We start from the raw sequence: 13,226 nt of genomic DNA on the forward strand, positions 1-13,226 counted from the left end.
TATTACATTCATATTCACCTTTTAAAATTAAGGGCATGGACATTTTCACTTGGGACTATTAATGACATGGACGTGATTTCCTAGGAAAATTAGTCTGGGGACATGAATTTTATCAAAATTATAACTATGCAACTCTTAAACATTACTAAAACATAACATTTAAATTTCCATGGTTTAAATGTAATTGAATTTATTATATGAATTTAAAGAACATGATTACCTAGGAAAATTAGTCTGGGGACATATATTACTAACATCGGACTAAATATACTAGTAAATTCTGTAACCATGGACTTTTTATACTAGTAATATTTGTCCGCCCAGACATATTTTACCAGGACAAATTTATCACTTACATAATCTCTGTCCTGCCTTTTTATTTTTCACTCTGTTCGGTCCTGCCTTTTTTTTTTTAGTTTATCCTGACGTTTTTTTACCTAAATTGTAGTCCTGACTTTTTTTTTTGCAAGTGTCTCATCCTGCCTTTTTTTTTTACTTAAAACTCCTGTCCTGCCTATTTTTTTCAAATTTCATCCTAGCCCCCCCATAAAAATCAAATGGTAGCTACCCCTAACTTTCTAGAGCACAGAGATATCCCCAGTATTTGAAGGAATTTGTTTGCTATACAGTTTTTTGGTTGGGTCAGTTTACCAACAACTTATTCAAGTTTGAAACTTTAAATACCCCTTGATATCTTCCTCCTTTCTTTTATAGAATATAAAACAAAGCAACAATTAGCACACCAAGTTCATACACAAAGCTGTATTGTTTTTAAATTCAAACATCATGGACCCTTAACAGTGTTTAGTTATCCAGTTCTATATGGCATTCCACACTTGTTGCATCTACTTTTAACAAGAGGCTGTCACAACGACAGCAAACCGGATTTATTTGTGTCCTGGCAATATCCCAAGAACCATTTCTGATGAATGGTGAAAGTGAAAATCGTCAATATCAAATTTGACCTCCATTTTGTCATCAGTATCAACATCTTAAAATTTGAAAAGCTTAGATTGAATGGTTCATGAGTAAATGCAACAACGTGAATGGAAACGCCATTTCACAATCTTTCAAGAACCATAACTCCTGAACGGTGAAAGTCAAAATCGTCATTATTGAACTTGACCTCTAATTTGCCATAAGTAACAACATATAAAAATTTCAAAAGCTTTGGTTGAATGGTTCATGAGAAAATGCACGGACATGACTGGAAACACCATTTTTCAATCTTTCAAGAACCATAACTCCTGAACGGTAAAAGTCAAAATCGTCATTATTGAACTTGACCTCTATTTTGTCATCAGTAACAACATATTAAAATTTGGGAAGCTTTGGTAAAACAGTTCATGCGTAAATGCACGGACACGACTGGAAACACCATTTTTCAATCTTTCAAGAACCATAACTCCTGAACGATAAAAGTCAAAATCGTCATTATTGAACTTGACCTCCATTTTGTCATCAGTAACAACATATTAAAATTTGGGAAGCTTAGGTAGAACAGTTCATGCGTAAATGCACGGACACGACTGGAAACTCCATTTTTCAATCTTTCAAGAACCATAACTCCTGAACAGTAAAAGTCAAAATCGCCATTATTGAACTTGACCTTCATTTAGTTGTCAGTAACAACATATTAAAATTTTAAAAGCTTTGGTTGAACGGTTCATGAGTTAATGCACGGACAACATTTGATTGCCGACCGCCCGCCGTACATCCCCAAATCAATAACCGACATTTTTGTCACAAAAATCTGGTTAAAAATTAGATGTAGTAGGATTAACAATGAGACAACTTTCTACCAAAGTTCATATGATGTGAATGTAAGCAATTACAGGCAACTGTACGAACTTCAACAATGAGGAAAACACATACAATGTTGTCTTCGATAAAACCATATTAGTTTGGTTATTTACATTCTCCTTCCCCCTTCTATGGGAAATAGCCACCTCATTGACAGTCATACCACAATCTCAACATATTTTTTTGTTATATTTTCTGTACTAGAACACACCCGTGATATCACGGGTCCGTGACTGAATTAAAGTATATAACTATGCGCAAGCCTTATTTTAGTATAAGTATTGTCATCTGATAAAGTCATGACGATTAAAAGATACACAGTTTTTCTCTGCTTTCAAGTCTTTCTGTTTGAACCCGTCGAACTGAAACAATAATATAAATTTTTTGGAAAACAAAAGGTCCTGGAATGGAGTATTTTTTAATCAACAGCATTGTCCTATATAAGTTATAAATAAAGTTGAATTCTTTGCTTCGCTGTTTTACGTCATGCCCACTAACAAATTGAAAACTGTACCTATACGCCTTATTTTTAGTATTCGTATTGTTATCTTAGAAAGTCTTACTGATTAAAATACTACATATAGGTAACAATTTGACAATTTAGTAGTGTCAACCCTGTGGTTATGACCCGTGCATATAGCATATTAATCCTGAATACAACGTTTGGTGGTGCGCCTGTCAGATGCGGAACGTACAGATAAGGTAATAGGTAACAGGTGAATATACTTTTGGTATCGGTAGCGGACTCGACCCGGAACTTCTTAATTATTGGCAACATTAATTACATGGAAAACAAAATTAAGGGCCTGGAGTGGTGTAATTTTTAATCTACACCTTTGTACTATATTAGTTATATATAAAGTTGAATTCTGTGATTCGTCGCTTTTACGTGATGACGTCTGACAAATTGGACCTCGTAATTTTAGTATTATAGATATTGGACATGGTTTGGATTACATTTGTACTTTTAAAATCCAAGGTCATTTAATGAGCCAAAAAAAAATATGCTGTTTACTTAAAGTATTAAAATTACAAATGCAAATGTATTTTAATGTATATGAACTCTATATCCAAATATAGTTTATCACAAGATTGGACTTGTCATAGCAACAATGTGTGCCCCTTAAAGACCAGGAACTGCCAAATGTCCATGCATGTATCCCCTGCTTCACATTGGACAATATAAAACTATATATATGTTAATGCCAAGACATTTCAAATGTAAATGGAAGATCTATTGCACATACAACTATCTTGAAGTGGAACTTCTAAGAAAATTTAACATTTAGATGTAAACCTGCAAATGAAAAGTGATACTAATATCTCACCTCCAGCATCACTACTCATATGGCAAGCATCTTGTTTTCACCCTCATATAACAGATAAAGCTTCATGAATAATAACAAAGGAACAAAATATACAGATTTCAATTGATTACAATTTAATGATATTTTACAATGATTTCAATTTCACGACATTTATAAAATGAATAAATTTCATTTTAACATTCTCTACCAATCTTCATGGTCTGCAGGCATATTCTTTATAAGACCTTGAATACGACCAAGAATTATTTCATTGGTACTACGACAGTTATCTGCACCGTAAGGTGGCTCAATAAATAGTGCATCAGAAATGGACAAAATTTCGTCATTATTCCCTGTAAGTTGCACTGGGAGCCTGTTTTTAATTAGCCACAATTTAAGTCGTTTCTTAAGACTTTCAAGTTCCTCCTCTGTGAGTAAACTGGTTTCCTTTGGTCGGAACATAGCATCTAGCTTTGCTTTGACATGTAATTCAGTATCCTCGTCAATGATAGATATTGAGGACACAGAGCTGCCGTTTATTATGTCCATTTTGGTATTATCGTCATTGAATGTCATTAATACAATACATTCAGACACTGGATCTATAGTATACACCCAACCTGTGTATTCAGATCCATCTTCTACTAACACATTTACTTGTTTATATACATACTGCATCCATTCATCTGGATCTTTGATGAAAATGTTGTGCGGATCTATTTCAGTTTCATCCGACATTGCAAAGTCTTACTCAAAGAATGTACTTAAACTTATATATAATTTTTGAATCAATTGCTTCTTGGTTTCAACCAAAACTCAAATGCCAAAATCTTTAGTCCGTATCTATTTCAATGCAAAGTTTATAATAATTTCCTTTAAATACAACGTACACAAATTTAAGTCTACAAAATAAAAAAGTTAGCTTGACAAATCAAACTTGTCCATACTTTTATATTTTTCTAATAATGCAGTTTTAACTGTTAACTGATTCCTAAGAATATCTATTTGTTTGATTTGTTCTGATTGACTTTGTTGAATTCCTGGCATCTTTTCTACAAATTCTCTTGCTTTGTCCAATTTTGTTTTCAACTCGGTCATCTTAGTGTTTACATCTCCAGACTCTTTTTCTACACTGAAATAGACAAAAATATATCTCATCATACATTTTTTATATGACTACAATTTTATCCAATTGTTAGTTTACAGTTTGTCTTAAAAACATTCCTTTTTTAGCATACCGGGTATTTGTATTTCATTTATCATTTTATACATAAATCTAGCCTTTAAATTACTTCTTTTAGTTGTTCTATATTGTCAATTCAGGGCCTTCTGTAGCATTTTATGCGGTATGGGTTGCTCATTGTTGAAAGCCATAAAGTGACCTACTTTTCATGTCTAGTCATGATACCAAACCCTGCGAGGCTACATTGTATGTTAGAAGCATGACAAGTACATTGTAAAAAGTTGATGCATAAAATGTATTGCAGCTTAATTTAGGGGTACTACATGACATACCAGGGGTTAAGAAATTTTGTTATAGCTCACTAGCCCAGGGCTAATTGGTAGCAGGATTTTACTAGCCCTGTTGGAAGAACTACTAGCCCAACAAAACTGACCTGCTAGCCCGAGTATGCCTTACAAACTCAGAGTTTGCTGCAAATACAATGAATTCTATAAACTTTACAATTTTTATCCGTTGTACAGTAGATTTTAGCAAATTGGATACCAAAAACTTATGTCAGCAAAAAAACATCCCATTAGCAGATATATTCAAGTCGTTGATCATGATAATTGAATATTCCTTGATTATTCTGTAATAAAGAGTTGACCAAATCCCGATATGGTACAACTCTTGACCACTGCTATAGTATTATATATGGGTATATAAAAGGATTGGAGTAATTTTATAAAATACATCATCACATTTGTGTAAAAGAGTTATCAGCTGGTTATGTGAAATGCTCATATTTGTTTTCCGTTTTAAAATTCTCTTTATTAAAATAAATTAAATGATCTCAAATATTTATGTGATTAAATATCACCATTCATAGTTTGTGTCTTTTATAATTGTTTTATAAAGGAAGTATGGTAATATCCATATATTTACATTTATCACAGGTAAGCTAATTGTGGGCTATAAATTGACTACAAACTGAGCAGTCTCTAAACTGAAATTGTTTTTGTTATAAATTTTATTTCTTTAAAATCGAATCCATTTGAATATCAATGAAGATAATCATGATTGATGAAATATTATTGCACCAAGTTTAGGTTTTCTGAAGACTTTTAAATGTTTAGGTTATGGTTCTGAAGGCTTCTACAGTTTGCAAATAAAAACAAAATGGCGTCCATAACATGTACACAAATTTATATCTTACAAAAGTCAGGTTTTTAAATTACTGTCATAAGGGATTAACATATAATTGCAATAAATTATTAATCAGGTTACATTATATTTCCCCGTTTCATAACCAGTGTACAATACCCCCTGTAATGACAAATCGACATTGAAAGTCCGGGATCCACACCAAGTTATTTGTTCTATTTTAAAACTTTTACAAAATCAGTTCAAACTCTGGGAATCCCGGATGACGTAGTCGAATCTGATTGGCTAAGATAGAATGGTGATGAGGGGATTTTCCACTTTCTATTTTGAAAACGCCAAGAATGTTTTGTTACTAGTCCGTCGGGCATATTGGGTTACAAGTTTTGGTTGCCCGAGGTCGAAATGCTGTAGTCCCGGGCGTCGGGCTAGTGGATTTTTTAACCCCTGCATACAATGTACTCCCCTGATTAACCTACATTTTGTACAATTGTTCACATTATTTTTATTATGTAACACAATGTACATGTAATTATCTATTTATTGAATACATTGTTTTGATAATTACATGTAATACTTCTGGTATAAAATGTAGAATCAATTTTTGGATCGCTTTTAACAGATAAATGATAGGACTCAAATAGTGTAACTATGTTGAAGTTTCTGAAGTGGTGCATTCAGTTCAAAAATCATGCATCCAGAATATGATCAAGTTTAGGGCTATTCCAGAAAAAAATGTATGGGAGGGATGGAAGGCACATTATATTAATAATACATGGGTGATGGGTATCCGAGCAACTTTTCACACTATAATGCACTATAATTCTCAATTATAATTGTCTGGGTGGTGGGTGCTGACAAAAACTGCCTTCCAACCCTCCCATACATTTTTTTCTGGAATAGCCCTTATTAACAACTCACATATTCCTTATTTTTATTGGAAACATAATTTTCACTCTATACCAATACAAAAGTTTAATTTTGATTCGTTTCACATATATATAACAATTAATACAAACATCAATTAATACAAACATAAGCTCTTGAGAGCTTTTTACCAATTTTAATAGTGTATTCTTTTTTTCATCATTGAGATTTATGGGCTGAGTTGTAACCCTGTCAATAGAGTAGAGAACACAGAGGTTACATTATTACATTATTGCATCTAAACAAATTGCTAAACTTAATTTTTAAAATTGCAATAGAAAATAAAAGATTGCTTTTTTTTATCAGTTTCTATGAAACTAAAATTGTAAAAAAAACCAATGAGAGTTATCCAAAGACTGTAAAGAAATTAAAGAATAAAAAAAATATCTCCCATTTATTATGTTTATCAGTTTTTTTTATAAAACTGTAATTGTCATGATTGTATAAATCATTTGGCGCTACAATGTATCCCAATATCCCAATAAAATAAAAGAATATGTCCTGTCCAAGGACACAAATGCTCCCCAGTGGCTACTGAACAATAAATTGTAAATGGTGTTTTGGGGGATGGCACCCCAGAATCTGAAGTTCACTAAAAAATTCTCATATGCATGAGGCAAACTAAAGTGAAAAGGCAGAATGAGAATAAATGGAAAATGTGTCCATAGGACACAGATGATCCCCCTTGCTTGTATATATAAATGTTATAAAGGGACATAACTTAAGAACTGTAAAAGTGATGCTACCTAAATTTGTACTTGATCTGAGTTTTGTGGTAATACTTATTGTTGTGTTTATGTTTCATAATGTAACTTTACTTGAGGAAGAATGGAAACGAAAAATCCAGCATTTTTTTCCATTTGTAAAGGGGCATAACTCTAGAATGATAGAAGTGACTCCACCGAAATTAAACTTGATCAGTGTTTTGCAGTACTTAGCATTAGATATATGTTTCATAAAATTTGGTCGAGGCAAACTTAAGGTAATGAAAGGAAATGAAAAATTAAGCAATTTCCACTTAAAAAGGGGAATGAATGAATGTATAAGTTTCATAACATTTGGATGAGACAAACTGTCATTTCGGGGCCTTTTATAGCTGACAATGCGGTATGGGTTTTGCTCATTAATGAGGGTTGTACGGTGACATTTAGTTTCTAATTTCTGTGTCATTTGGTCTCTTGTGGAGATTTGTCTCATTGGCAATCATACCACATTTTCTTTTTATAAAGTTAACAAAAAGTTCAGCAATTTTTCCATTGGAAAGGGGCATAATTCTATAACGGTAAAGTTTTTTTTCAGCTACTGTAAGTACATGTAATAGGGTTATTTGTGGAAAGAACTTGTCTAGATTCATCAAATCACTGTGGACAACAGAATAGTTAGAATACATTGAAAACACAGATTGTAGGATTATCACATAGTGCCTTAAAAGTGGGTCTCATTGGGGTCAATGCGTTATGCGGGATTGCCAATTTTTTGCAAGCGTGACATGTGAAAGTCAAATTATTGTGTTGTGAAAACGGGAAATGAGGTCCAGCGTGACCCAGGAAAAGACTAAAAAATGAGATTTGCTTAAGTACATAGTGTAAGCGGGATATGGGAATCTGACAAAACAGAAAGTGGGATCCCGGATCGGAAACCCCCAATGAGACCCCCTTAAAACTTTCCTATACTATAGTCGTAAAACCTTATCGCTATTTGTCTGCCATAACTGGACATCACACAGGTTCCCGTAAAATTTTGACATCATAATACAAAATATCTGAGGCCGCAATGGAAAAGTGATTGTTGTATGACATAAATATAGTTCAAGCTGCACAGATTATCAGGTCGACCGAGAATAGCAATAAAGTGTAAAGGTTAGATGTATTGCCATTGGTTTGTCTGTACTCATAGAAGATTTTGGCGTATAAAGAATGCTACTACATTAAGACGCTTTATAGGCAATTTCATGATTTGGACAACTTCAAAAAATTTAGTTAAATATTATTTGTGGTATTTAGATTTACCAAACGTTGAATGTGCTCTTTCGAGTTGCGTTTCCGTCTTCTTTTAATATCATAGCATAGAAATATTGCTTCAATAGTAAAACCAATTATTTTATATCTTTTAAATAGTCTATTACCTCTTTAACAAGTCAGAAATTAATGGTAAAAAATTTAGTTCTTGTTCGCCGGTATCCCCCATTTCCAGGGGTAAAAGAAGTAATATTTGAGCCGTGGTTTCGTACATTTAAGATGTGGTCTGAATTTTAACATGTTAATTAATATCAGTCTTAAATTAGTGTAATCACTTATAAACATATTTATCTTAATTTATTTCTTTATACTAGCAGTTAAAACAATTTTGTTTAATCACTTTAAAACTAGACGTTGTCATGTGACTTATCAAAATAGACAAAATGGCGACCTATGAATGGTTTGTTTCCTCCCACAAATTCTTAACCGGTTAAAAACATAAAAACTGTCGTTTATCGGGGATGCAGGCACATCTTCAAAATACGCATTTCATAGTTGTTCCTTCACAAAAACTGTAGGAATCAAGAAAAATTCAGAATTTCCTACAACTTCAGTTTTTGTGTAACTGTAAAGTGTACTGCAAAAATTATGTCTGTCTCATCATTATTGGTTGAATAAAGAATTTCCCTTTTCTATCCTATATACTCTTATAATTCAGAGTTACTCCAAAATTCTTCATCATCTTTGATGATCACTTTTACAGGACATGCACATTGTAGTTGTTGTCAATTTGTTCTCATCCTAAACATGCATGAAAATACATGTGGCCACTGGACATTTTTCAAACATCAATCTTTTAATTGATATTACATTAGCACTTAAAGGGAAACTTCGCAAAAAAATCAAAAATTGATATTATGTTCATTCTGTCTAAAAATGCTCAAATTCATAGATATTAAAGTTTTATTCCGCTAGATAAGAGATCACCATCGATTTTAAATTTAGAGTATCAATTCTCTGCGTTCGGCCATTTTGTCTTCTTTCCCGATTAATAACAATGATATGTCTATAAACCACAAAGGAACAAAACTACAGTAACCGATGTAGTCGTAAATGCGTGTCAATATCTTGTCAATCGTACGGTTGTTTTATCCGACTAACTAACTTGATACGGAAAATATTCTTATTTTTTTTTTAAATTACCATGGTCTATTATTTTTAAACTGTTAATATTGGAATAAGTTAAAAAGTCAAAGTTGAAATCATAAATAAGTGTTCCGTGAAAATTGTTTTCGAAAATCTAATTTGTTCATAATTCTTTAAAGTAATAAACTTTATTCAAATAAATTCTGATCTTCCCTCATCTGATCACCAGCATGGCTAAAGGTATTACTCCCAAAGGTATTGTGAGGGGTGTGAGGTGACACGTCCAGGTATTCAAGCGATTTCCTGTCGGGCTTGCAAGTTCATGCATCGTTTCACTTCTGTAGGTATTGATCAGTGTACACGGCCGATAACTTATAACTTTCCATTTTGAACTATCAGGTGTATAATATACATCTCTGTCTTGCGTGTCCGAAAGTGATATAATATACTAGTCATTACTTAACTCATACGCTTGTTTATAAATAACATTTCTGGTGTAAAGAATATTATGGATATTATTTATAAAAATAAAAATTAAACCAACAAAAAAAAAAGATTTAAGAAATAAAAATCTATTTACATATTTTTTCCAAGGGTTAATTTGGGAAAATGTAATATATACTCGTTGTCAATAGTAAAGGACAGATTGGAACATACCAGAAATATTGATTTAAAAAAAATTGTACGCACTTGTCGACGATTCGTTTATACGCCTGGATAGAAAGTTACGGAACTATATCGCAATTTAAGATATATACATGTATACATTGAACATAAAAAAGAAACATACATTTTGTGTAAATTGGGGTAAAAGTTTTGTAAATAGACTAGTCCACGTATGCCAACAGTATGTAATAGACTGTACACCAAAAGAAGAAGAAGAAGAAGAGAACCAATTTGATTTAAATACAGGTCGATATATAACTTGCTTTGGTTCATCGAAGTTATGAACATAGTAAAATCACAGATTTATATATCAATTAGATTGTTCTTGAATGAAGGAAGAAATTCGATATCATCACAATTGTTCCGACATTCATGTGATATATATGCAACTGGACGTACACTAATAATCCCCAAGGGATGTGAATATTTTCTAGGAAAACTATTGAGTATTAAAGTTTCAAATCAATTTCGGGATTTATTTTCTTTCTTGATATTCAATGACAGCAATTTAAAGAATAAACTGCTTGTCCGCTTTAAGGGTATTCTTGCCAGTTGAACAGACTTATAATTACATTCAAAAATAGGGAAAGATGACATTAAATTCCTTGTCTTTTGTTTTTAAACATCGTTGGTCAAATAGCTAAAGAATAATACGTTGTGAGACGAAGACTATTTTAATAAGGACGTTCCCGATTATGAATAAATTTGGTTGACGTTTTTCACAATTGAAAAGAATATCTATTCGTAATTTTTCGATTCCATTCCAAGAAGATCCTTTAACATGTTAAATTTCCTGTCAATTTTTTAAAACATCTTTTTTTTCAAATAGTGAAGTATTCATGCGTTGTGAGATTTAAAATATTTTGATGAGAACATCAATTCCTAAATAGGTAAATAAAGATCGCTTTGGATGGACTAAATAATTGCAATTGTTAATGATCTGTTTGAAATATTAAAGGTTGCCGATTCTAATTTAAAAAAGTACCATTTTTAGTTCATACACTCGTGTTTAGAAGGCTATTTTTATTTATAAAATATTTATATAAAATAATTCAGTATTTTATCGTTACAAAAGTAATCAGAAGTCATAATTCATTTAAAAGTGAGCTTATGCAAAATATATAAAAATATACAACAGCTATCCAGTTATTGTGCGACCTTATTACTCCCGTAAATTAATTTTAATTCTTTTTCTTACATTTCTGTGTCTAAAACTATAACTGACTCCCGTATATCATTCATACGAAATGTTGTTCACACCTGAAATGGTGAACCGTGACGCCTAGATGTCACTGAATGAAGATCAAAAGATTAGAATTACACAATGCTAATCTTTTAATTACCTGGAGTTTAACTACGCATTCAACATTCACTAAGTGTCACAAATTAATACACATTTTATTTCCACAGTACAAGCAAGTGAAAATGTTTGCTGGAATGAAGCAAAAAGTTCAGAATACAAACATGTATTTTTTAATACACTATCGATCATGTCAGTTTCATATGTTTGTTTAAAGTATTTGTAGAAAAAAATCGTAAAAATGTTCTATTGTATTATTTACTTTAATAACTTAAATTTGTATAAAAAAATCCACACATACACTGTAAATCCTACACTCTAATTTTAAAAAGTTGCATGGCTATCACTTACTTTTCGTTGGTTAATAGCTACACCAAAAGTTGTCGATGCGCTTTAAATAGCGTTTTTAGATGGTTAACGTACAGACTTAAATGATATTAATTTCACTCCCGGCATGCAAAAAGACTTAAACTACGTCACATAAGTCAGTAAGTTTGAAGAAATAAAATTAATTATTCCCAATTTTCTTCTTTATTACTTTTCATATCAAAATAAAACTTGGTGAATATGTTTTTTATGGTATTATGAACATAATAAGATGAAAAGTGAAAAATCGTGAATTATCCCTTTAAGTCATGTCAGCATTTGGGTTAAATGACGTTAACAGTAATTTTTTGTGCATAAAGATAACACTTTCTTTTAGACGATAAAAATATCAACTGATTTTGATGCATGATGTTAATTTTTTTCCAAAAATGACGCTAATGATAATTATTTGAGACCTCTGACGAATCTCGATAAGAATATGTTGACAAATCACAATAAGATTTAACCAATTTGCTGCTAAAGGTATCCGAAAATGACCATTTGACGACTGACGGTAAAGGGCATTACTTCCCTTTGAAATGGGAGTTTGAGCAAGATGAATCCAAATAGTTGTTTAAACTCAGTGGCGGATCCAGAAATTTTCATAAGTGGGGGCCCACTGACTGACCTAAGAGGGGGCCCGCTCCAGTCACGCTTCAATGATTCCCTATATAAGCAACCAAGGGCCCCCCCTCTAAATCCGCCTCTGAAACTATGTTTAGCATATGCAATAATTGCAATTATAAATCAGCTGGGTGAAGATAAAAATTGATTTTTCTAAATGATTCTTTGTGGCCCTGAATTAAAGTTACCACCAACCTTTCAAAATTGTAATCCTATGATACAGGCTGATCTCAAAGCGCTAAAATCCATTTTCCGGGAAATGGTGTAAAAGTTTAAGTTCTTTCCTTTTCAAACTAGCACAATTTTCAAATGACAAAATTTTTAATAATGCAATTGTATTTTAAACATTTAAAATATATTTTATGTGACATGTTATATATTTTATATCAAAAGTAAGAATTGATAAAGTTTGATTATATCTGTAATTAAAAGAGGTACGAAAGATACCAGAGAAAGAATCAAACTCTGACATAGATAGAAAATAAACTGACAACGCCATGTCTAAAAATTAAAAGACAAAAATAATAGTACAGAAGACACAACATAGAAAACTAAAGACTAAGCAACACGAACCCCACCAAAAACTTGGGGTGATCTCAGGTGCTGCGGAAGGGTAAGCAGATCCTGCTCCACATGTGGCTGTACAGGTACAAGATTTAATTAGTCCAGATGTAAACTTTGCTTAATTTAGAACAAATGTCTAGCACACTAGCCAAATGTAATAGTGGCATCCTTCTTCTTTGAAAAATCCCTTGTCATTTAGCATGATTTAATTCACAAATTCTTTAATGGGACATACATTGTAC

General features: G+C 32.1%; 2 protein-coding genes across 2 annotated transcripts in view; one reads left to right on the forward strand and one right to left on the reverse strand.

Annotated features, from left to right (window-relative positions):
• Positions 1-3,223: 3,223 nt before the first annotated feature.
• LOC139488602 (gem-associated protein 6-like) lies at positions 3,224-4,191 on the reverse strand. The gene has a single exon (XM_071274327.1). It carries the CDS (start codon positions 3,846-3,848, stop codon positions 3,315-3,317), a length of 534 nt encoding a protein of 177 aa, XP_071130428.1. The 5' UTR covers positions 3,849-4,191; the 3' UTR covers positions 3,224-3,314.
• Positions 4,192-8,736: 4,545 nt separating this feature from the next.
• LOC139488601 (VPS35 endosomal protein-sorting factor-like) overlaps positions 8,737-13,226 on the forward strand; it is a 28,778-nt gene continuing 24,288 nt past the window's right edge. The window contains exon 1 of the mRNA XM_071274326.1: positions 8,737-8,778. Within this exon, the coding sequence (XP_071130427.1) occupies positions 8,762-8,778 (17 nt within the window). The 5' untranslated portion in view covers positions 8,737-8,761. The remainder of the gene's footprint in view (positions 8,779-13,226) is intronic.

The sequence above is a fragment of the Mytilus edulis genome, chromosome 9, assembly GCF_963676685.1.
Source record: "Mytilus edulis chromosome 9, xbMytEdul2.2, whole genome shotgun sequence".
Classification (NCBI taxonomy): Eukaryota; Metazoa; Mollusca; class Bivalvia; order Mytilida; family Mytilidae; genus Mytilus; species Mytilus edulis.